This window comes from Malus domestica, chromosome 06, assembly GCF_042453785.1.
Source record: "Malus domestica chromosome 06, GDT2T_hap1".
In the NCBI taxonomy this organism is placed as follows: domain Eukaryota; kingdom Viridiplantae; phylum Streptophyta; class Magnoliopsida; order Rosales; family Rosaceae; genus Malus; species Malus domestica.
This window is the reverse complement of record NC_091666.1, coordinates 34,776,681-34,802,373: the sequence shown is the minus strand read 5'-3', so window position 1 is coordinate 34,802,373 and position 25,693 is coordinate 34,776,681. Positions and strand designations below refer to the sequence as shown.

At 38.0% G+C, this 25,693-nt stretch overlaps 5 protein-coding genes across 5 annotated transcripts; 2 read left to right on the top strand and 3 right to left on the bottom strand.

The window, feature by feature from the left end:
* The first annotated feature begins 362 nt into the window (after positions 1-362).
* Positions 363-3,302, top strand: LOC103438273 (protein SHOOT GRAVITROPISM 5-like). Its single transcript, NM_001294063.1, has 3 exons — positions 363-469; positions 716-1,115; positions 2,057-3,302. The coding sequence occupies exons 1-3, from the start codon at positions 364-366 to the stop codon at positions 3,060-3,062; spliced, it is 1,512 nt and encodes a 503-aa protein (NP_001280992.1). The 5' UTR covers position 363; the 3' UTR covers positions 3,063-3,302.
* Positions 3,303-10,226: 6,924 nt separating this feature from the next.
* On the top strand, positions 10,227-10,835 carry LOC103438329 (zinc-finger homeodomain protein 11-like). Its single transcript, XM_008376877.4, has one exon. It carries the CDS (start codon positions 10,227-10,229, stop codon positions 10,833-10,835), a length of 609 nt encoding a protein of 202 aa, XP_008375099.1.
* A 2,975-nt stretch (positions 10,836-13,810) lies between these two features.
* On the bottom strand, positions 13,811-16,634 carry LOC103438272 (pentatricopeptide repeat-containing protein At5g16860). The gene has a single exon (XM_008376811.4). It carries the CDS (start codon positions 16,553-16,555, stop codon positions 14,018-14,020), a length of 2,538 nt encoding a protein of 845 aa, XP_008375033.3. The 5' UTR covers positions 16,556-16,634; the 3' UTR covers positions 13,811-14,017.
* Positions 16,635-17,188: 554 nt separating this feature from the next.
* Positions 17,189-19,187, bottom strand: LOC103438271 (calmodulin-like). Its single transcript, XM_008376810.4, has 4 exons — positions 18,771-19,187; positions 18,155-18,312; positions 17,618-17,698; positions 17,189-17,527 (listed from the first exon to the last, which is right to left on the bottom strand). Exons 1-4 carry the CDS (start codon positions 18,844-18,846, stop codon positions 17,393-17,395), a joined length of 450 nt encoding a protein of 149 aa, XP_008375032.1. The 5' UTR covers positions 18,847-19,187; the 3' UTR covers positions 17,189-17,392.
* A 295-nt stretch (positions 19,188-19,482) lies between these two features.
* Positions 19,483-24,986, bottom strand: LOC103438270 (putative 3,4-dihydroxy-2-butanone kinase). The gene is made up of 19 exons (XM_008376809.4): positions 24,665-24,986; positions 24,389-24,462; positions 24,213-24,276; positions 23,418-23,530; positions 23,262-23,309; positions 22,874-22,945; positions 22,682-22,771; positions 22,202-22,375; positions 21,946-22,029; positions 21,738-21,793; positions 21,496-21,626; positions 21,328-21,420; positions 21,050-21,114; positions 20,832-20,975; positions 20,667-20,707; positions 20,501-20,584; positions 20,208-20,394; positions 20,027-20,122; positions 19,483-19,900 (listed from the first exon to the last, which is right to left on the bottom strand). Exons 1-19 carry the CDS (start codon positions 24,702-24,704, stop codon positions 19,772-19,774), a joined length of 1,785 nt encoding a protein of 594 aa, XP_008375031.1. The 5' UTR covers positions 24,705-24,986; the 3' UTR covers positions 19,483-19,771.
* Positions 24,987-25,693: the final 707 nt, after the last annotated feature.

Sequence of the window (25,693 nt, the reverse complement as noted above, 5' to 3'; positions counted from 1 at the left end):
GATAGAAAGAAAGAGGAAAGAAGAGAGAAAGCTGATTGTTTCGAAAAGCTGATGAGAGTTGAAAAGATAAAATAAAAGGAAAGCTGATAGATAGCATGAGGTAACCAAAAGAAAGAAAAGAAAAGGAAGAGCTTCTTTTTTCTTCCTCCTCCTCATGTCCCTTGTAGCCTTTGTAGCTTCATCTCTTTCTCTCTCCCCTACCTCTTCCCCAAAATATCACCACCCTCTTATTATTATTACTTTTAGTCATATATATTAAACTTTAATTAAAGAGAGGGAGAGAGAGAGAGATCGCTTTGCATCTTAGTTAGCTTATATTACAGAACATTTTAACGCAGAAGAGATCAGAGTTTCTAATTCACTATGTTAGCCAATAACTCTTCTTCCTCAGTCCCTTCTTCTGATCCCTTTTCTTGCTTAGAAAATGGCCACACCAATAAAAGAAAGAGAAGACCTGCAGGCACTCCAGGTATATATATATATATATATTAGTGATAGAGTTCTTTCCTTGGTGTAATTTACGCTTAATTAAGCTGCGCGATCGATATTTTTTTTGTTTAAGTAAAACAAAGGATTAGGCTGTATCAGCTGGACGATGTAAAAAATGATGTTTGCATCAACATATATATACATGGTGTTTTTATGTGCTATATATATATATATATATATATATCTATATATATATTATATTAATTTGTTCTTATGTGTGATATAGATCCAGATGCGGAGGTGGTGTCACTTTCGCCGAAAACCTTGCTGGAATCGGATCGTTACATTTGCGAGATCTGCAACCAAGGGTTTCAGAGAGACCAGAACCTACAGATGCACCGGCGGCGGCACAAGGTGCCGTGGAAGCTGCTGAAGCGAGAGAGTCCGGTCGTGAAGAAGCGGGTTTTTGTGTGCCCGGAACCAAGCTGCCTGCACCATGATCCCTGCCACGCCCTCGGCGATCTCGTCGGCATAAAAAAGCACTTCAGGAGAAAGCACAGTAACCACAAACAGTGGGTTTGTGATAAGTGCTCAAAAGGGTATGCAGTTCAATCAGATTACAAGGCACATCTCAAAACCTGCGGTACCAGAGGACATTCTTGTGACTGCGGCCGTGTTTTCTCTAGGTAAGGAAAAGTGGTTTTCCTTCTATTAGCGACAACCCCCTCCACTCTTCCAAATACCAACGGCAGTCAAAATTTCGTATTATTTCTTTAAACACACATAATTATATTATTAACACAAACAATTAACTAGACTACATCCCAATTTCTGTATCAAGTTTTCTTCTTTTGAATTATGAAAATGATAAATGTTGTACATATGTAAGATCATGATTTCAGATGGCAAAGGCATTCCAAATGCATCATGATATATATCGAACGTTTCAAGCTCTCTTTTTGTTAATTGGTTTTGACTTTGAAAAAGTAAACAAAATAGCAAAAAGGTTCGGATCCCTGATGAGTGCTCTTGACTGACGGAAAACCAGCTTGGAAAATCAAGTATATCTTAACCACTGTTTTTCTCGAAACACATTTCCCCAAATCAGTTTAGGTCATACATGTAGAGACTAGACAGGATATGTTTTTGCTCCTATTTATTTATTTTTTTAACTTGGTTATTGTTTTTTAGTATCCTAAGACGAAAGCGGCTATGTATTGATTAAGTATGACATGGAATATACCATAAAGATTAGCTTTTCAGCAGTAATTAACATGTTTTTATTCCTATCCTAATTAATATATAAATATCCTCGATCCTCTAGCTACCATTTCGATACTCGTTCCTCCTTTGTCATTCTTTCATTCTTGGTAATTCTCCCTTATAATGCCTACATGTATAGCATGATTATATATATCTTCCTTATGCCTTGTTTTCAGCACCCATATTCAACCATTATTATCAGAATATGATCAACTTATTAATATATCTTAATATATATGAGATTCAAAGTAGAATTTACTTGTGTTCAATAGCATGTCAATTTTCGTATTATACGCATACTTGATGAATACATAGTTTTTCTTATAAGTTTATTTGATATATTTAAATTTATTTTTATGAATAGGGTTGAGAGTTTCATAGAGCACCAAGATGCTTGCAACATGGATCGTGTGCGGCCGGAATCACAAACGCTTCAACCGGGGGCATGCCTGTCACGAACGGCTTCAAGTCCTAGTCCATCTTGCAGTGACAACAATTTTAGCAGGGCTCCTTCCACTTGGCCTCCATCTAATAATTCGGTACTACCACATCCAAGTCCAACCGAGTACACCAAATTAACCTTAAAAAACCCTCCCGCTCACGCTGATCATCATCAAGCTACACTGTCCAAGAAGAATAGCAGTAATGCACATTACAATTTGGATCTTCAGCTCGCAACCACATCGAATATTAATATTCCGATCAACGAAGTCTCTGTTTCGTCTAAGAGAGAAGAAAACCATTCCACTCAGCTGCAGCTCTCAATTGGTTCATGCGAATTTGGCGGGGGTGGTCATAGTCATCAGAACAAAAATATTGAACAACATTCAAACATTATGATCGCGAATCAAAATTACTCCCCGAGGGAGAACGAGATGAAGGAAAGGGAAAGGGAAAGCAGCAGCACTACTACTAATCATCACGAGCGTGATGACGATGATCAGAAACCTAAACTTGCCGCCACGGCTGCTGGGGTATTGAGGCTGAAAGAAGAAGCGCGAGAGCAGTTAAGGCTTGCGATGGCGGAAAAGGCTTACGCCGAAGAGGCGAGGCAGCAAGCCGGGCGCCACATCGAACTGGCGGAGAAGGAGTTTGCAAATGCCAAGAGAATAAGGCAACAAGCGCAGGCCGAGTTGGACAAGGCTCACGCTTTGAAAGAGCAAGCCATCAAGAAAGTGAACTCCACCATTCTCCAAATCACTTGCCATGCGTGCAATAAACAGTTTATTCAAGGCGCTCATGAAGCAAAAACCAATCAACATTGTCTGGTTTTGAGTTACATGTCCTCGGCTATAGCATTTGAAGGTGATCATCTATTAGAGAAGAATATTAGTACTCGAACCCATCATGCAAAATCTGCCAACGCATAAGTAGGTTTCCTCATTTCCACCCTCCATCTCTATGTGTAAACCTTTTTTATGTTTTTTTTTTCTTCTCTATTTCCTTTTGAGGTTCTATCATATTACAAGCTTGTAATTAGGTATAAGGCTCATGAGTAGACGAGTGCTGTACCGATCCTGCAATTTGTATGGAGTTGTTTGTTCATTAATTATTTCGTAAATGAAGATCACTATCGATCATAAATATATATGATGCATGGTTTTGTTGAATATATATATTAACTTGATTTATTTGTCTAAGACACTGAGGTTTGTTGGTTTTTTTATTTTTTTATTTTTTTTTAAGCCACCGAGGTTAGCTAAGCGGTAAGGATGGGTAAGGTGATGTGCACTGGCTCGGTTATCCTAGCTAGCTAGGTTAAATTTCTACTATAAATATATATATCATCAATAATTAGGTTGTTAATTTTCACATTGATCACAAGTGATCATCTATCACAGTAGTAGAGAAGAATGTTGACGAACTGCGTCGGCTTTTTAATCTAACAAATTTATTGTTTGACAAAAAAAAATTCACACTGATCATGATCTATTGTTAATATTCTCACTTATCTTGGATCCCTCAACATTTATATACTTGTGGTGAGTACCCGAGCGTTAGATTTTCTGTTTGGACCATGTGAAGATCTCTCATAATGGAGGTGAGCTCTCCAGTCTTCACCACCACAAGTCCATGACCATTGACCAGACCAGCATTTAAATCCTAATCCGTACTGACCGAAGTTGATAAGCTAAGGACTTTTATATTATTATATCTAGATGTCAACATTATATCATACGGATTTGGATCCTCTCCTGAGCTAAGGGAGAGGATCCTCCTGACTTGTTATCATGAGCTTTTGGATTTTTATCCAACGGCTACAAACATGGAAGTCCTTTTAAAGTTATAATAATTATAACCGTTGGATTTTTATCCTACGATTCATGATAACTGGTCAGAAGGATCCTCTCCATTAGCTCAGGATCCAAATCCATATCATACAGAGAAAAGAGAGAGAAGACTAGTTCTTTTTGTGACTGCAGGGTTGTCCTGGTGCGTATATAAATGCGAATGAAAAAGGCATGAGCATTGATCAGCGCCATGTTTTCAGTTCCCACACAGACTCGGTTGTAAGGACGGGTGTGTTAATGACAAATTCAAAAGTCCTTCACAACGTCTTCAAACACACAGACGCAAACAAACTCCATTCATTAATTATATCACATACATACACTCTCTCACTCGCATTCCTCAGAATCAGAGCCATATAGCAGTGCGTGCAGAGAAAGAAAAAGCACAGCATTTTTCCAAATATACAGAGACCATGCATTCAACGCTTTTCAAATGAGAAAGATGACTTTTTCTTTGGCTTGGAAATTTAACCGCAGCTTGGAGACTGCCTTGTGTGTATATTTTGTGGAGTAAGACTTTTTTCCTTCTTATTCTCATTTTTTTTCTTTTTTTCTTTTCATATTTTATTTTTTGGCTTATCATTTCTATTAAAATATTAGTATAAGACTTGATCGTAATCATTCAAGTAGAAAAGAAAGAAATGAGAGAGATTAAGAGAAAAAAGAATCCTCTTTCATATTTTGTTGTATTGTTATGTGATGTATATGACTAATATATATGTACGGGATATGACCGAAACCAAAAAACAAAGGCATATTGACCACATATGCAATGCAATTGCATAGGCAATGTCATAAATATTAATTTAATTTATAACAATGTTATTTACACACATTAAATACAACGTCATTGCTAGAATGCAGTGACAGCTTCTGACGACAAATAAAGTTCTACCAAAGCACCTAAAAAGCTACAAATTAGTGTGTGATTTACCTTTCAACTTTATGGACCTCACATTTCATTGACTAGTGCAAGGCCACAGCGGTATTTAAAAGTAGCATAAAACGCACTAATCTATGAAAGTCCACTTTCAATGCAATCCAAGCCCACAAATGCCTGCCCATCAACAGAAAAAGGCCCATCGTTCACCTTAAGCACCATTGTACCCAAATCAAAGTTGGAAGTGTGGCGATACGAAGAGTTGCTCCACATCGGAAAGTTAATTACCCGGGAAGGCTTATAAGAGTTGAGTCATTCTCCTATAACTTTTCGCTTAAACTTTTTTCATGGTATTATAACATAGTAGTGACTTGGCGTACAAGCAACTTAAGTCCATAGGGAATACAAAAAATCTAACCCAACATGACTTAGAATCCTAACCAGATTCTCCTACATACAGTAACACATGTGCTTCACGTTGTCTTGTTAAATTGTCAAGGTCTTAAGCTTGGATATTCTGCACACATGAAAGAGTGTGTTTGACGATCTAAAGAATTGTCCCTAGTATTAGAAAGTTATAAAAAATAAAAAAACCTTCCAAAGACGTATGTAAAGTTGATCAATTGATTTTGGAGTTGAACCACAGCTTCCCAAAGAAACCTCCTACTTAAATTACGGTTGCCATTGTAATTAACATAGTTGATAATAACTAATATATATAGTGGTTGTTGAAGCCTTGATCGAAACTGGAAGGTAGCACATGCAATAAGGAAAGGTACTTATGAAATATACTACGAATGGGTGATGCATGGAACATTATAAAACCAGTTTAATCGTTGTCTGCATATCTCACGACAGATTATTACATGCATGTTATAAGGCTTGCGTATATTGATCAAGTGCAATGTAACATTCAGGAAACGCAGCCTATTCATTTGTACTAATTATGTTATTGTTAATTATTCTATATATATAAGATAAGATGTCTACCTAAAGCACATGTTTACCTTATAGAACTCCACTGATCATAAAATACTTGTTGTATCAGTTTTTAATCAAGTCAATTAATTAACTCAAAGATTGTCTGGTTCATGAACTTGTAACATTTTGACCACGTACTTGCATATAATTGTGTGCGAGCTAATTAATTATAAGATGAGGACCTCAGGACACGAACGCAAGGGTGGAATACAGAAATGTTGTTATCTTTATATAAAAACGCACCGTTTTTGTCCAAAAATGGAGATAGTAAACCAGTTTGCATTGTGATGGCTGACAATGATATCATAGTAGAGATTCTGCCACCAAGTTAAATGTATTTAGAGAATTTCTCAATATTTACAGAAGTAACTACAGAAAATTTAGTTATAGTGGGACTACAGCATGGAATTAAACATTAGCTTAATAAATTGCAACACATACCTATATATACGTAGTACGTGTGTATGTACGGTAGAGACAAATGTTTATCATTTCCTTAATAATGGTTGTTAGAGTTAAACAATGGTAATCAAGCAGCCATGTATGGCAGGAGTTGCAGACTTTCAGCCAGCTCCAGGCATTTGTCTTGCATGTCATCTAGAGCCATATATATATGCCAGCTTGTACAGCGACTTGACAATGAAAGTGGATAAAAGAAAACAAAGGAAATGCTTCCAGCAAAAGGCCAAAGCCAAAAGCAAAAAGCTAAAAGCCAAAAGCCGAAGACATTATTCCCCACACCACACGATACACATCAAGACAGGGCTTTAGAGTGAACCGTGAACAGGAAACCGTTGCCACCCATTCCCCACCTAACTTCACATCATGAAATATAATATACCTATATGTCTCCCACAACCACTCTTATCCAGCTCACACCGTACTGAGCACCATATCTTACTCGTCCAACCCAATTCTCTATATATGCTTGGCACTATACGTGTTATTATACACCGCCTTTTATCTCATTAAGGATTTTAAAATAAGTTACGTTTTGAGGCCTATTTCTTAATTTTTTTAAACAATTCTAACCATATATATTTTAAACATCATTTATAAATTAATTTTGCAAAACATAAAACAATTCCAACCATTAAAAATCTAATTACAATGAAAACAACAGACGAATAGGGTGTTTCTAATATACACTGAATAACCATCATTTAATTCGATAGTCATATGGTTTTCAATTTGGATGATTTTTTATAAAGTTGATATCTAAAGAAACCTAAAAACTAGAACGGTTTTGGTTCATAGAAAGTAATGAAAACTAATGAAAATGGTTTGAAAATGTTGAGTTTTAATGATAAGGACAAAATAAAGGGTAAAGTGAATAGTACCAGGATTGACTTTTTTGTGTAAAAATGTGGTTTTTCGTTAAAGTGAACAGTATCGGGTGCTTTTCGTTAAAGTTCCCTAGAAAGTAATGTGGAGTGGACACTCCAAAAGTGTCTCTCAAAGAATTATGTTAGGTAGACCAAATTTGCAAAATCATGTGATGTGTCACCAATAGAATATAAGCATGTTAATCAACACTTAAATAATACTAATACAATCATCAACAACCATGTTATATGATTTACAAAATTTGGTCTACACATTGGTCTCCCTAACATTACCCGTCTCTCAAATACATTTATTTGAAGAATCTCTCATTTGAAACACACTGTGCATATATCCTGATCAGCATCTGCTTTTTATATAATTAATTTTGTTTTCTTAATCAATCACAAGGGCCATTGATATATGCACGGCATATGATTATTGGCTTTTTCTCATACCCTCCAGTGAATGTCACGTAATAATATTGATGTGGAATATATGTTATATACAAATGTATATGTGGTGGATATATAATGCAGAGTTAGCATGAAAAAACACATACATTTATCTGATTCCAGACATATATTCGTTGTGTGGCAGTATGAGATGATGGCTTTAGGCTTCATTTGCTTGGCTGCATGTGGACTGGAGAATTAGTAGATGGTTTTCTGAATAGCTTTTCAGATTGTGGTTATTTAGAGGATGATCAGGACCTTCCTTCCTCATTGGCAGCAAATTGTATCATTGCTTTGGTAGAATTTGCATCATGCGTGCAATCTGATCTTTTAATTAAGTAGTTAACGGAAATTTGTACGTAACCCTAATTAGATATATTAGTCAAACTGAAGAAGAAAACAAAATCGTAGCTACTGATTGCAATGTTGTCGTTCATGCAGAAGTGACATAGTTTTTCTTACCTATTGATGCAAAACTACAAAACATGAGGAGTGCCCCCACTTTCGTTCTACTTTCCCAACGTGAATTATTGGATTAAACATATACCATTTCTGCTTCACGGGTCCCTCCTCAACTCATGACCTGAAGCAGTTTGCTAGCTTATTGCATATATATGTTTGTAACTGCTTCCTGGCTAGGTTGCTTTTGTCCATTCATCTTGTGACACAACGAGAAAAGAAAAAATCAAGAAGAAAATTGGAATCCATTTGAAAGTATGAGAAATCTCAAAATTTACAAAATGACAATTCGCCTAAATATTCCTATTTGTAATGTCTCATAACTTTAAATGCTCTCTAGAAATTATCCAAATAAGAATAGAATTAAACAATTAATAAAACACTAAAAACTATTAACCAATGACATGTGGCAAGCAAATATAAGTCAAGTTAGTTACAAAGGTAGTTAAGGATTGAGTTTGTTAAGAAGGGTAATCTTGTAATGGAGTAAGGTTGTTAGAGGGTAATCTTGTCATTGTGGATTATCAATGGTTTCTATATAAGTATATATAACCATTTAGTCCTTCATATTGTAATCATCAAAATATCCATTACAAATAAATCAAAGTGTAATTCTTCCCTTCATCTCTCTTCATTTCTGCTTGATTAGTTTGTTCCTAAAGCAATCTTAGATTAGTTAATAAAAACGTCCTCAAAACTTAAATCCTAATAAAACATTGTAAACAATGAAATTTGGCCGAAAAGCCGACATATTACAGTAAAGCAGCGAGTTTGATGTGCGTTGTCATTCTTTTCGAAACGATGCGTCATGAGCTCAAATCAAACACTAAAACACTAATATGCAAAGTTTTATTCTTAATGTGCACCTTCCATCATCTGAACTATATATAATCTTACTCCAAATTAAAAGAACAACCATGTTCCACCAACCATCCCTCGCCCATAACTCCCTGAGTTGGACGACCTTGACTTTGCATTGCATGATCGATCAATAATATTCTCCAAAATGTATTTAAATGTGTGTTGTGTTCATGAACCAAGACAACACTTCTAGGAGTAACTTTCGAGAAATTCACTCCGGTTTATATTCGCAGTCTTCCGTTACGGTTAACCCTTGTTTTTACTAAATTTACAAATTTGTCATGCCATGTGTAAAATAATTTGGATCTTTAATCATTATTTGTTTAAGAAATAAACATAGTTTGTTTCTAAAAAAAGCCACATTTTTTATAAAAAAAAGCCACATGCATGTTCACCCTTAACCTTAAACATTCTCGAGCTTTTAGGGTAAATTTTGTTACCCTAGCTAGCTATATCAGTTAGGCGATGGAGCGTGATATAAAGTGATAATTGGTTGCATTGGCTGACTAGCTTGTGGACATATTAGCATGGCTAAATCTTCTCTGTATCTTGCTGAAATTTTGGACATATCAATCAGCTGCCATACAACTGCATAGGTAATGCTTATTGATTTTATTGTTGTGTCCAAATGCCACCGCGAAATCTCCCCATACATATATTATCGCTCAGGTCCCTTAATTATGCTCGTTCTTTTCTGTTTTCTGTATTTTTTTCTTTCAATTTGATACATGTTAGAGGATACAAAATTTAAAAAGTGGTAGTCATAGTTATTGTGTATTACTAATTGCAATAATATTATCACACCGATATGTTAACAGCGTGCGTAATAGGGTAGCTGTTATCACAAGTGGTCGTCATAGTTATTTTCTAATACTAATTAAATCAACATATTCAATTTCTAAAAAACTGATTAACAGACGACGTTTAAATCAAGATCCTATTTCCTTTTCGTCTTAAACCTTGGCACAAATCTAAGCTACGAGCCCCCTTATAACAATCCAATGAAAAAGCAAGGTCAAATGAATAATTTTTGGAATGGAAGCTGAACTACCTTTTGGTTCTGCCAGAATTTTTTTTTTTTTTTTTGAAATTTTATCACAAAAAATTAATATTGAGCTGTAATATGTAAAATTCTATTCTTCAACAGTTACGGCCAACATGGGCAGTTGTGTAAATAAGCCAACCAAATAGTACCACATTGGAAACCACTGTGTTTTATATATACTGTAATTGCAAATATCTAACACAGAGAGAGGAGAGAGGAAAAGAGAAAGAGAGAAGGGGATGGAAGGAGATCATGATCCGAACACAAACGATGTATACAGAGAGTGCTTGAGAAACCATGCAGCCAGCCTCGGCAGCTACGCTACAGATGGCTGCGGCGAGTTCACAGTTGACCACGCATCTCCAGGCGGCTTACAATGCGCCGCTTGTGGGTGCCACCGCAACTTCCACCGCAGAGTCACTTACGCAGCCACGTCATCTCAAGCTGCAGGAGGCGGTAGATCAGGTCATCTTCAACACCATGTCATCATGAGCTGCAGCAGCCGAGGTCGAGATCCCGCCGAAAATATCATAACAACACAAGACCAACTCATTGACTACAATGCCGGCGGAGGTGGGTCACCGGACAGCGGAGAGAGGATGAGCAGCGAGAAGAAGCGGTTCAGGACGAAGTTCACAGCGGAGCAGAAGGAGAAGATGCTGGCGTTTGCTGAGAAGTTGGGGTGGAAGCTGCTGAGAAAAGATCTAGAGGATGAGATAGAGACGTTCTGTAGGAGTGTAGGGGTAACCAGACAGGTGTTCAAAGTGTGGATGCATAACCACAAAAACCTTTCATCTTCTTCTACTTCTGCATCTACTGGCAATGCATCTTCTCTCACAACCCAGTAGTACCACCTCTCTACTCTGTAGGCACTAATTAGTCCTCCTCCTAATCCCCATTACTTGAATTATAGCTTTAGCCTTTTATTTTCTTTCCTTTTTGTTATTTGGAAGTGTTTGGCCTTCATCTCATTTTGTTTTCCTCCTTTTCTTACTTATTTGCACATTGCAACCAACCGTATGCATTTCATAATGAAGGTAAACTTCGGTAGGGCTAATTAGGTCAGTTTTCACACCAATTGAGACCAAAATACAAGAGATTTCAAGTTTGTTTAAGAGATGCCCTACATGTAAACTAGTCCAGAAAAAGTAAGTGTGAATCCCTTATTCCACGACTAATCGGAAGACCCTTATTCCCCAACGAAGCGGAATCAAAAGATTGAAAAATGCATCAACAAAGACAAAACAATTAACATTACCGCAAAAAGAACCCTAGCCGCTTCCCCCCTTTCTCTCTCGCACAGAACCCCCTAAAACCCCGCTCTCTTTGCCGCCGACTCCTTTTGGTTGGGGTGGGCAGCAACCCCTTTGCTCGTCCTCTTTTTCCTTCTCCTCTCTAGTAATTATGTTTGTGTCTTACCCTTGCGTTGCCTATGTTTGTCAGATAGTGAGGTCACGACTTTTATTTTCAGCGTTCTTCGACGTTTTCCGGTGTTTTTCACCATATTTTACCCTTTGTCAACCCTAATCCCCATCTTACAACCACCCTCCTTCAACCCCCAATGCCCATCCTCTTCCATCTTGTTCATTTTCCTCCTCCTTATCACATTCCATCCCTTCCTCAACCTTTGCTTAAAGCCAATTGCGTGTCACTTGTTTTGGCCTTCAGATCTGTATCCCTTCACGGCTTCGCACACAACTGGTATGCTAAAAAATCGAGGTCAAGCATGCTGCGACTTTGCCCAAATCGAGGGTGTTTTAGATGCCCCCTCAGCCTCATCCCCTTCGTTTTTTAATTTTTTTTCATAAAAATCTGGTGGCTCTTCTCCGGTGCGGCAATTTTGGTGACAAAATTTGGTTGGGATACTTCTTTGTTGCGGGTTGAAATGTTCAATGTTGCGATACCTTTGTCGAATTTAACGAATCTTAGAGTGGTTCCTCTTGTGGCTGCCGGCGAAGTGGTTGCGGGGGTAGCATCATTCTACTTGATACGGATTAGGGTTATGATTTTCCTTTTATATTTTTGTCTAATTGTTGAATGGGCTTCTTGGGTTGTCCCCTAATTTTATTAAGTTGTTTGTTGTAACTTGTATTAGGTTGTGTTTCCATTTAATAAAATTCTATATTTTTCTCAAGAAAAAAAAAAAGATTGAAACGTATTAGCAGCATTTAGCAGCCTTGCAAATGCACATCTATAGCTTTAAAGAAGAGATCTTTACATTCTAGTGATATTTTTTTCACTTATAAGTGAATGGTCTTAGGTTCGATCATCGCCAAAGACGAATTTAACCATATTGTTGTTATCCCATTGTAAGGATAAGCTTATTTCCTCCCCCTTTGTATTGATAATATCGTTTATTGAAGAAAAAAAAAACAAGAGATCATGTAGACTAACAGAGGAAGTATATTGCAGTGGTAAGGAGCTCTATTAGTTTCAAGAATAATTTTATGGGAGGAAATTTGTACCAAATTTGGGACGGAAATTGTGTTGGTATATTCTTATCCTCTTTTTTTTTTTTTTTTTTTGTACAAGACGATATATATTTTAAATAAATTTTAATTTGTGAATCATGTGCACTACTGATATGATGAAATGTCGTAATCCACGTCACGTCAATAACTTTAGATTACTATTATTTCGAGCATGTTAGATGACTTATTCATGAAATATTGTCCGTGGCCCCCTACCCCTTTTAGCTAGCTTCAAGGCTTTAGAAAAAGTTAAATGAATATATCTTCCTTTCAAGAATCTAATTAAGATATCTTCAATTATTTCATGATTAATAGCTTTTGCAAAAAATCAGTTCCGAATCACAACAAAACAAAAACATGACATATTAGCTTTTAATGATGGATTATAGCCATGTTAGACTAATCGTCCGACTAATCATTTTCATTTGTTGTTTTTGTGGAGACGCAACATAAAGTTGTGCCGACAGACGCACACATACCGTATATCGCTCGACCTCTCCATTGCAACCAATCGTGAAGACACCCTCGTGCCTTGTCTAAATCAAGTTTACTCGCCTGCCATGGCATCTAGTGAAAGTTAAAACTTATCATGGGGAATTGCGTAACTTCGTCCTCATGGTGATTTGAAATTCCCTCAACTTCGTGCACTTTGTGTGAGAGTAATAGAGATTGATGATGGTTAAGAAATGAAAACTAATGAATAAGGCTTAAAAATTTTGAGTTTTAACGATAAGAACAAAATAAAGGGTAAAGTGAATAATACCAGGATTGACTTTTTAGTGTAAAAATGTGATTTTTCGTCAAAGTTCCCGGTTAGAAAGTGTGGAATATGTACAATTATCTCACATCCGAATGAATGTTAAGGGTATATCAAGTGGTAGTTCTCTCTAAAGTACACCGATACTTTTCAAGATAAAACTTTTCAGTTGAGTAGGTTTATGGGCATTAATTACACTTTGTATGAACTTATGTGGGGAAATTGGAATGAGGATCCTTTCTGGATCCTCTTTACGAGGATCCAGGGAATTCTTTAATCATGTCCGTTCATCGTAAATCGCGCAGTCAGTTTTCATTAGGTACTATTTGTATTCAATTTTAAATAAAAATTTTAATATGATTTATGACCGCACAATATACGATGAATAAACACGATTAAAAGATCTCATAGATCCTCACAAAGAGGATCTTCATTCGTGAAATTGAGGACAATATAGGTGCAATTGAAGAAGAGTAAAGAGAATGCGGACCCCAAAAAGTGGGATTAGAGCCAATAGTGTGGCTTGAGATATCATCATAGTTGGAGGTGTTGCACATATAGAAAGATGACGGCTCAATTGGCCGGTAGATAGAGGTGGTGAAACTGAAGACAATATATGTGCAATAGGTGCAATTTAGGAAGAGTATGAAAGATGTGGGTCTCAACAAGTGGTATTAAGCCATCTCCAATGCTTTGGCTAAATGTAGCCCCCATGTCATCTCCCGTAAACCTTACATCTAATGCATTAATCGTTACATAATAATACTTAAAATAAGAAACAAATGAGCGCACACTTTGTTCGTCACCAATAGCCTCGGCAGGAGCAGGATCCTTTCTTGAAATGATGAAATCGACTTGAGTCTCTCAATATGATTTCATGCTCCACAATCATGGAGACGTAGGTAATGGCATTGTGGCAATCACCGCAGACGCGTAAGTTCTTGGTGATCCGGATAGGTTGGCCTGCCGGCGTAGTTAGGATTGCGTAGGCCAGAGCCAACTTCTCGCTATGCTCGAAAAGAAGGTCTCCTTTCTCCTCATCATCGACGTCGTGAAGCGCAAAGCTTGTCTCGGCAACGTATCCCATGTCTTTGATGCGTTCGATCAATTCTGCAAGTTTCTCATATACTTCTTGAGACATTGGATGAGTCCTATCGCCCACAAAGAATGTTGCGTTGCCTTTCTTACCTTGCACCCAACTGCAACCGGGCCTCTTCTTGATGCCAGTATTTCTCATTAACGACCGGATTTTGGCCACGTCTTTCCAACGTCTGGCATTGGCGTATATGTTCGAAAGCAATGTATATGATCCATCATTCTCTGACTCAATCTCTGATAACCGCTGTGCAGCATATTCACCTAGTTCAACATTTCCATGCGTCCTGCACGCACTGAGCAAGGCCACCCATACAATTGGGGTTGGTTGCATAGGCATGTCTTTGATCATCTTCAACGCGTCGTCCAAGTGACCAGCACGACCCAAGAGGTCAACCATACAAGCATAGTGTTCTGCCCCAGGAACAATCCCAAAATCCTGGCTCATGCTGTTGAAGTATCTTGTTCCTTCATCGACCATTCCAGAATGGCTGCAAGCATACAGGACAACAACAAAAGTTACACCATCAGGCACCAGCCCCACACCCATCATCCCACCAAAAACTTGTAGGGCTTCTTCACCACGACCGTGCATTCCATAGCCCGTCATGAGTGAAGTCCAAGAAACAGCATTTCTTTGTTGCATGTAATCAAACACAACTCTAGCAGCATCAATGTCTCCGGATTTTGAATACATATCAACGAGGCAATTGGCCACAAACAGCTTCCCAGAATCACACTGATTGCGTACTATAAAAGCATGAATTTGTTTACCCGACCTCAGTGCCCCCAGACGAGCACAGGCCATCAGGGCACAAGATATAGTAAAAGAATTTGGCTTTAGAGAGCAATCCTTTCTCAGCATCTGATACAATAGTTCTAATGCTTCATTAGCTTCCCCATGCTGTGCATACCCACCGATCATCACAGTCCAAGTCGCCACATTCCTTGTCTTTGGTTCAATATTATCAAACATCATTCGAGCAACTTTGGGACTCTTGCATTTGGTATACATGTCAATCAGACCATTAATTACCATCATATCATTTCCAGGGTCATTTCCTTCTAAATCCAGGATCCATTTTATTGCATAACAATGGGTTTCTTTTCCTTGAATCAATGCTCCTGCAGAGGCACACCCTGAAAGAAGAGACACAAGAGTAACAATGTTTGGCTTGGAGCTACAAGCCTGCATTTGCCGAAAAACATCCAGCGCTTCGTAACCATGTCCCCTCTGAGCATACCCTGCAATCACAGCACTCCAAGTGACAACGTTCAACTCAATATTTTCCTCCCCCATCTTCTCAAACAAACCAATGGCATCCTCATATTTACCAATCTGAGAATACCCGGTAACCATTGCATTCCACGAAACGACATCCTTTACCTTCATCCTATCAAATACCTTGCGTGCCTCTTCCATCATCTCACACTTAGCATACATATCAACCACGGCATTACCCACAAAAACATCTTCAAATAAACCATTTCTAATAGCATAACCATGAATCTGCTTACCCCACATCGGCTTACCATCCGAAGCACAAGCAGGAAGAACATTAACTATACTAACAGCATCTGGGCGCACACTAAAATCACCCATCATCCGATCAAACATTTTAAGCACATTACTCGAATCCCCACTTTGAACATAAGCCGCCACAATCGAATTCCACGACACAGCGTCCCCAATCCCCCTTTCAGACAATTCATCGAACACCTTACGGGCATCGTCCAATGCACCGCAGCGGCCATACATAGCAACCAACGCATTGCAAACAAACACATTTGACTCAAACCCATTTGCGAACACAGAGGCATGAACCGACGATCCTCGCCAGAAGGACCGAAGCTCGCCGCAAGCCTTGAGAACAAAGGGGTAAGTATAATGGTCAGGCCGCCACCCAAGCATTTGCATCCGATGGTAGAGATTAAGCACGTCATGAAGTAATCCAGAACCCACGGCGGTCCGTATAAGCACATTCCACCAGAAAACAGTCCACGGGCACGGCACAAGGCGTTGGAGCAACCCCAGGGCTTGTGAGGGAGCATTGCAGGCGACGTAGGCGGCAATGAGGTCGGTGGCGGCGTGTGCGAGGCCGCCTTGGACCAGGATACGCTGGTGTAGGAGCTTGGCTTCCTGTAGAGACTTGCATTGCCTTAAAAGTGCCGCCGCAGTGGAGAAGAAGGCTCTGTTGGTGAAGGGTTTAGTGAAGGGTTTTAGAGGCAGTGAGGCGCAGAGCATGCTAGAGGGATTTCACTGCATTTTCGGGGTTTTACCCTTTTCTAATCGGAGTTCGTTTTGTTTGGGTGCGGGTTGCCGGGTTTGGACTTTAATTGGACCTAACAACAGAAAATAAACAAGTTTGGGATGACCCTAATCGTGTTTGTGTCGTAATCATGTCAAGCCGTTTAATACGGTCAATATATAGTTTGCGTTTTTTATTAACCCGTATAATATGAAAATAACATGTCATGTTTTAGTATGTTTATGTAATCGTCTAATGCATTATTTTGTATATGAGCATTTTAATTGGACGTTAAATAACAAGTTTAACCCCTTTATTTGATGTGCACATTATAATTTATGAGTAGTTTTGTACATATGAACACTAAACCGGTTAAGAGTCTAAGACGAAGCGAAGTTGCAATTCAATTACGAGATTTCAATGTGTCGAGTTTTCTTCTACAAAAGAACTTTTCTTGTGACCTGGATATATTATAACTGTATATCAAGATAACCACTCATGCACTATCATATCAAAAAGTTACGGTGCTCATAGCATAATTTGCTTGCGGTATTACCACAATGCTATTCGAGTGTAAGTAGATGTCTCTCGTTATAGAGAGATTTTTCAAAATGACTTGTAACATGAAGTTACTGTTTGTAATCTTATACTTTTATTTGAAAGTCATGTCTCTCGTTAAAGATTGAATTAATTCCAACAGACGAGAATTCCAGCTTGTTGAGAAAGTCCAAAGGCAAACATACTAATATGACTGATTCTACAACAATACAAACCACAAATGTTCATAGCCCTACCCCTTTTTAGAATCCAAACACTACAAATTACAATTCACTTCACTTGTTGAGCATCATCCTCACAAACTCCTCATAGTTCACCTGGCCATCGCCATCGTCGTCCGCTTCACGAATCATTTCACTCACTTCTTCATCCGTCAGTTTCTCACCGAGATTCGCCATTACATGTCGAAGCTGCACAATTAGGCAGATTGTTCCTATAAGTTTTCCACTACGCACATTCTTCCATATACCATCAAAGAAACAACAAATTATGATCTTTACCTCAGCAGCAGAAATGAAGCCATTCTGGTCCTTGTCAAAGACCTTGAAAGCTTCTTTGAGTTCCTCCTCGGAATCAGTATCCTGCAGAAGTTTTAATTCAACAAACTTCGCGTGTAAGTTCTATGACTATTGACATCGATTCCTACTCACGGTCAAGACTCATGAAGCACTTGCACAGTTGCATTTGCTCTTTAGTTATAATTAGAAGCAAGATTAGCAATCATTGTACAGACTTTCTATGTGGATCAAATTAGAACAGAACAATTACGCTTCGAACAACGACGGATCAGTTGGAAGAACATTGAATGAAAGAATTACGAGAGTCCTCATTCTCCCTAAGCTCCATATGAAATTTGAACAACCCGTATTCAGTTACTGCAGCGATTTTATGTAAAAATCTTAGGGTGAAAGTTATAAACAGGTACGAGTGTAGCACAAAAACGCCCATATTTCATCTGATTCGGCAAAGTACAGCAGATCACTGTCCTGAGATTCAAAATATGAGACACCAGAATGCAATGTGAGGAGATTATATACCTTCATCTTCCTCGCCATCAAATTCAGAAACTCGGAGAAATCGATTGTGCCATTCTGATCAGCATCAACTTCACTGATCATGTCCTGCAATTCAGCCTCAGTGGGATTCTGTCCCAAAGATCTCATCACAGTTCCCAACTCTTTGGTGGTGATGCAACCTATGTCCAAACAAAAACATGAATCAAAACTACTTCTACCTGAAAAATGGGAAGTAGCATAAATGTACTAAGCAGAACCCATAAATGTCCTTTTCTTTTTAATTTTACAAGACGATATTCTAAATCAATACACTATACAGGAAGAAAGATTCGAACTTGGTGCAAGAGAACGAATATACTGCCTAAACTATACGGGAAGAAAGATTCGAACTTGGGTGCAAGAGAACGGATTTACTACATCTACAGACCCAAAACATGCTAATTCACAGATATCGACCTTTCAAGGTTCGACATGAATCATTCAAAAACTTAATCACAAGGTGTGGTTCAAAACTTGATCCATGAACTTTCTAACTACTTCTATACAAAACAAAATCAAACCCAATAATATATACATGATTTATATACATATACATATACATATACATACACATACGGGAGGGTGTAGAAATATATACCATCGCCATCTTTGTCAAAGAGGCAAAAAGCTTCCTTGAACTCGGCGATCTGCTCCTCCGTTAGCTGCTCTGCCATCTTTGGTCTCTGCTCTCAAGATTTTGGCAAAATGTTGACTAAATTTTCGATCAAAATGTCCCTACAAATATGCGAGTAGGATCCATTGAGATTCAAGTCTTTGGAAAAATCATTTGTTAATTACGTGTTAGAATTTTAGGGTCTGATCCGACGGTGGAGATCGCGCATCTGTTAATTTTTGTACGGCCATGTGATTGCGAACCCGTCGCCACTCGCTTGCACAACGTACCAGCGCGGATATGTAGGGGCCCACCGGTTCAGCGTGTCCGCGTCTGGCCTGCTTTTGAAAGTTAATGCGCTTTCTCAAAAAGTACTTTACATCTCGTCTCTGTAAAAGCAGTTGTAAACGTAATTTTTATTAAAAGGTGTTCCCTAGAAATGGCTTGGAAGAGCTTATTGACAAAGCGTGCAACAGACTTCTGAGAAAAGCACCTACAATTTTTTCCATTCCAACTACAACCAGAGGTGCTTGATTGTCAAAACACTTTTCTCTCTTCACCAAAAACAATCTAAAACATGCTTGTACAAGCTCGATATTTTCTACCAAACATTGGCGGAAGCAGTTTTGGTTCTCTTGAAAACACTTCTACCTGTTTTAAAAGCACTTCCAAACAATAATGAACCAAAGGGTTCGGGTTGCTTTATGAATTTGTGTGCATACATTTATGTAATTCACGAGAAACCATATTATTCTGAATGCTATCAATAACTGAAATATACAATTTTCCGAAAGAGATCTCAAGACATTGTATGTATGTATCGATGAAACTCTCTCGCTCTCTCAGCTTTACGCACAAAAAGCATAAGCGGAAAGCTCAAATTGTTAGTAGTGCAAAAAGTATGAACAAAAACGATGAGTTGTTGGGTTGTATCTGCAAGCTGAAAAAATTGGCAGAAATGTAGCTAGAGATAATGGATTCCTCGTCTATGGAGGAGTCTGGTTTTTGTGCTTGACAGCCAAGGCTGCTGCTCTGTACCACGACGCTGCTGCCATCGCACCTGGGTCTGGAACTGAAGCGAGTATATCTCCGGAGATATAACTTGAACGACCAGCCTGAACAAAACACCACAGCAGAATCAGATCCCCAAAAATACAAAAATGGCCGAGGAGGATGTGACATTATTCTAATTAGGATTCTCAAGGGGGCAAAAAGAAGATAGAAACGAATTAGTCGGACACCTGTGCTTCCATGTTCTTAGTCGACTCAGCTCCATCTAATGCCGCTTCAGATGAGAGTAAAAAAGCAGTCACAGGATCATCACCAGCTTTTAACCTCTGTTTTCAAAACAGATATACTGTAAGCATGAAATTTATGAGCCCACTATAACAAAGGAGAAAAAGAAACTCATAATTATCTGACCTCCTGAAGAACCGTAGATGCTGGAATAAGGGCATCTAACATTGTCCGATAACCAGCACTAGCCCCACCATATTTACTGACTGCAGCAATGGAAGCTTCAAGCGCTTCAGCCCAATTTTTTGACGTGACAACTGATTGGGTGCTTGATTTCAACTGAGCGTAGGCTGCCTTACAAAATATAACATACCTGTTTCGAGAATACAGATGTAAAATATCATGTCTGGGTAAATGCAGCAAAAAATTTCTTCAAAAATTCTGTCAAACTTTATTGAAGAAAAGGGGAAGTTGAATACAGGATCCCACTTGTGCCCCCCATTACTCTTCTGATAGACGATCCAATTTCGTTCACTGTTTCAGTTGCATCATTCAGAGGATAACTGCAAGACGGTAATATATATAAGACCACTAATAAAAACTTGGTCGGGAAACATAAGAAAGAAGACTGAATATCAAACGTACTTTTTCATGTCTTCCAAAACTGTTGTTGCACCTCTATACATCTGCAATAGGAAACATAAGATTTAACACGTTAAATGATATGTGCAGGAAATGACAAGATTTAGGAGAGGTACCAGATTTAGCACGCATCATATCATCAAAATAGGGATCAAGGCTAGGACTTACTGTTGACCCACAGTCACCATCACCTACTTTGCCATCCCATTCGTTCAAATTGTCCTTAAGTTTTTTAATTGCATTTGCAGCTGCTTCAATGGCTACCTCAAGAATCTGGCCTTGTTCATTAAGCTGTTCCGGCCGACCTAATGGCTATTGAAATCATACAAAGTCAAACAATACCATTACATGCCAGCCTAACTGTACAAACAAAGGTTTGAACATACCTCATCAGAATTCATTGAACGAGATGGAGGTAAGGGAACAGGAATCTTTGCTGGTGGGTGATTGCCTGCAAGGGATAACCACTGAGGTCAACAAAATATTTAGTTTTTGACAAGCATATGTGTTATAAAATAAGTGTAGTATGTATTAAATGTATTTTAATACAGAAGAAGTATGACGTATTCATGACACCAATGTCATTAGACTTTCATTAAAGCAATTTCTATTCACGAAGAAATACAAAGACAAGAAGATACATTCAAACACCATAAACAAATACCATCAACACCAACAGGCCAATATGGCGCCTTTGTTGCTGCATCCAGACGTTGCAAAATAGTTTGATCAGCCTTCATGACAGAAATCGAAAAACCTGAAGAAACAAAATGTTAAGAATGTGTACATTATTAATATAACTAACACTCTTGTCATGTGGCAGAGGACAAACCTGCCATATCAAGAGAAGTCATAAATGACCCAGTATACACTCTATCCACTGCCAATCCATGTTCCAGCTGCAACTTAGGTACTGCTTTACCAGATGCAATCATCAGCTCCATTCCAGGAGTTGCACCTAACCTGCCATAATGGAAAATAAACACAAGATTATAAATATTTTCTCTTGCACATGATATAAGTCCCCATAATTGAAATTTTCATCTAAAATATAAAGTAAAAGCTCCAACGTACCCATTGACCATAAGCACCACTCTACAACCCCGAGTAATTGGAACATAATTAGTTTCCTGCAAAGATTAGAAATTAAATATTTTAGAAATTTGGAGCTTGATTCAATAGGTTGTAGGGAAAAAACACTAAATATAACGTAGTTAAAATGTAGGTCATCATATGCATTGGGAAAAAGCTACGTTCATAATAAGAAAGTATAAGGCTATACTGGAGACAATATCTGCTTAAGAACGTGAGAAACTATAACATCCACCGGTTGAAGATCAGCTACAGCAGCACCAGGTTCTCCATGCTGTAAAAGTAATCAAGTTTTAGTCAGTTTGTCAAAGTATTTAAGAAGTAAATACAAGTACCAAGCCATATGGTAAGCAAACCAGAAATAGAGTTGATGTTTTAACGTGATTAGAAAACTATAGCTTAACCTCTTGATTTATAATCAAGGTCGCTTACTGAAAGTAACTTACAATTCCAAGACCAAGTTCCATCTTTCCTGGACCCAAACGGTCTGGTGTGACCTGACCAGGCAATGTGCAAACAGATAGTGCAACGCCCATTGTTCCAACCAATTCAGATGCTCGTCTTGCTTCTGCGGCAACATCAGCTAGTGAAAGGCCAGCAGCAGCAGCAGCTCCAGCAATCTATTTCACACAGGCATCACAGATTTCAATTAACCATTAAGCCAAAATAATGAAATACTGATATTATTAACAGTTGATACCATGGACCAGGTTCTAATTGGGATGTGAAGACATGGGTGAAAAGGCTTCCAACCCTTCATACACAAAACACCCTATTTCTAACATCCTTCACAATAAGCTTGCATGCATTCACGGAATGAAAAATATCTAACACAAAGACAACGTTTAACTGGCTGCATACAATGGTTAAAGAAAACTTTCCAAATGGATAGTGTTGAGACAAAAACGAAGAGAGAGGAAGAGAACCTTATGAACAAGAATGGTCCCGGCCAAACCCCTTCGACCAGCTATTCCTCGAGGCGGGGGTAATGCACAATCATCTCCAACAATTACAGTCTACACCATAAAACGGCAGTCCCATTGTTTTCATTTAAACTAACAATGCATTAGAGGGTTTGAACTGAAAATATAAATGGAAATATGCAAATTAATGCATACCTCTACTTTGTAACCTTCTGATTTTGCTTGCTCTGCAGCTACACCAAAATTTAAACGGTCCCCAGTATAATTCTGTCAACAACCAGATAGCAACATCTATATATCAGGGCTAATATATATTTATGAATAGAAAAGAAAAGAAAAGGCCAAATTCCGAAACCACTGCTTTCCATCATATATTTATGAGGCTGGGAAGCAATTCCAGAATTTAATATGAATTAAGGTGCAATTTTTCTTTTTTTTTTTTATTATTATATTTTGTTTGTACTTTTTACCAGCAATGGTCTTTCAGAATGCTCCAAAACTTATGCCACAGCTATCATTTAGCATCCCGACCATACGGAGAATAACCCAACAAAGAAACTTCAAGACAAAGTAGAAATTATACCTTGACAATCAGAAGACAACCTGAAGGACCAGTAACAGCTCGGATACCCTAAAGTACAATTATATTAGATCAGAGTCTCCTCATGTAACAATTGTACATAAATCAATAGGGTTTGGTCCCCTTCCAATTAAAGCTATAAATTGCAGGAGACCATACTGCTAGAATTGAATCAACTTGTGGTGAGGCAAAAACATCCCCACAAATAGCTGCAGTTAGCATTCCATCCCCCACAAATCCAGCGTGTGCAGGCTCATGCCCACTTCCACCTCCTGTATCATCAAGGTATTTAAATTAGAAAGCCTCTCTCTGTTACATAGTTTACAGTTCCGTTTCATTCTAACTCCAAAGTCTATAATTGGCATCCACTCAGTCGATGGATTCTAATGATAACTAGAATCTACTTCAACTATCATCAAAGCACCTATTGGTTAGACTATTTGATAAGTAATACACTTCCGATTATCTACTTCGGCAATGTACTTTTTTTATCTGGTTTTCCCTAGGCAGGTTTGACACTCTGTAGTTAAAGAACTATTGATTGGACTACTTAACAAGTTAACTCTTTATCGATTGCTCTACACTGTCTCATTCTCTTAGCAATTGGATGGAAGAAGCCCCGCATTCAATCACACAAACAACTACCAGGTGAATCTCCGCCTATAAACTCCATGATGCCACACAGTCTGACGCTAATATAATTTTTTTCTATTTTCAAGTGAAAACACTCTTCTAAATTCTAATACATCAAACAAAGTCCGAGGCTAACATAAAAAATTTCTATTTTGAAGTGAAAAACACTCTTCTAATTCTAATCCAGTAAACAAAGTCCAACGCCAATATAAAAATTTTCTAATTTTGAAGTGAAAACACTCTTCTAAATCTAATACAGTATACAAATGCAATGCAGGCTTTCATAGGAATCAATAAAAAAGTAATTGCCGGGTATCGAACCTGATATAATCGCAACTTTGTCATACGTCCTACCGGAAACATCAGCACGCAACACAACCTTCACCTGCAATCCCGATTTACGAAATTCCGAAAATCAAATAAATTAAGTTTACACATAAAGCTACGGTATTGACAAATTAACACAGACGAACAGAGCAGAAGGAAACAAAAAGGACCTGAGGGAAACCATCCAAGTACTGCAGCCCAGGATACGTCTCGACAAGCCCTTCGATGAACTCAGTCACCACATCTGCAACCACCAATACGAAAAATTCACAACTCTCTCAGTGAAAAAAAGAAAAATCAATTTCTCTTCGCATTTCATCTGATTTAACTCGGAAAATACTAAAAATTATATAATAAAAAAAATTAATTCAGCGACAATCACAAGGAAGAGCAGAGAGAATGATCGGAGAAGAAAATGCAAGAGTGAGGGGGAGGAATTGGCTCACCGTTGGGGTCGTTGATGAGCTTCTTGCCGTGAAAAGCCATCGCGATGAATTGACGGAGGAGGATGAAACCCTAGCTATGTATCAGTGGTTTGCATGAACCGGAGCGAGAGAGAGAGAGAGAGAGAGAGAGAGAGAGTGGGTGGTATTGGTGGAGTGGGGCTCTCGATATCTGTGTGCTGGGAATATGGATGGATATATATGGACTCTGTGTGTGTGATGAGTGATGAGAGAGAGAGAGAGAGAGAGAGAGAGAGAGATCTTTTGCTTTTGAGAAAGAAGAGTTGGGAGTGCGGCTTGATGGTTTGCTTGCTTGTCCGAGCAAGAAATTTTGTTGCTTTGTTTTTATCATTTTGCCCTTCCTTCTTTTCGATAATTGCCTCTCTGCCACTCGAAGTTCTATCCACTTTAGCGTTATTTCTGAATTTTGGATCCACTTCAACTTTGTTCTTTCCGTCCTTTTGGTTTTGAGCTTCTGCTCCGATAATTATCTCGTTTTCAGTTTTTAGGTTTTTTTTTAATTAAAATTAGAAACTTTATAAGAAATTTTAACGAAAAGCACCTGGTACTGTTCATTTTAACGAAAAACCACATTTTTACACTAAAAAGTCAATCATGGTACTATTCACTTTACCCTTTATTTTGTCCTTATCATTAAAACTCAAAGTTTTCAAGACATTTTCATTAATTTTCCTAACTTTTTTATATGATAATTATTAACTCGGTTGTTTAAAAGATGAAAATTAAAAAGTGGAAAATTCAATTTGCAAGTGGTCTTTTATTATAGTGATGGAAATATGTTGAGTTTTTATATGACGGTTTGAGTTTAAACTATATCGGTGGCTTTGAAAACTCAAGGAATTAGTTTTCAATTTTGGATTTTTAGTTTTCATTTTATAAACTAAAAGAACACCAAACAAAATGAAAACAGAACACCAAACAAAATGAAAACAAAAATAGACCCTAAACTTAAACATTTACAACAATTTCAAAAGCTTATACTATACGAAGTTGACAAAAAAAACCCTGAAT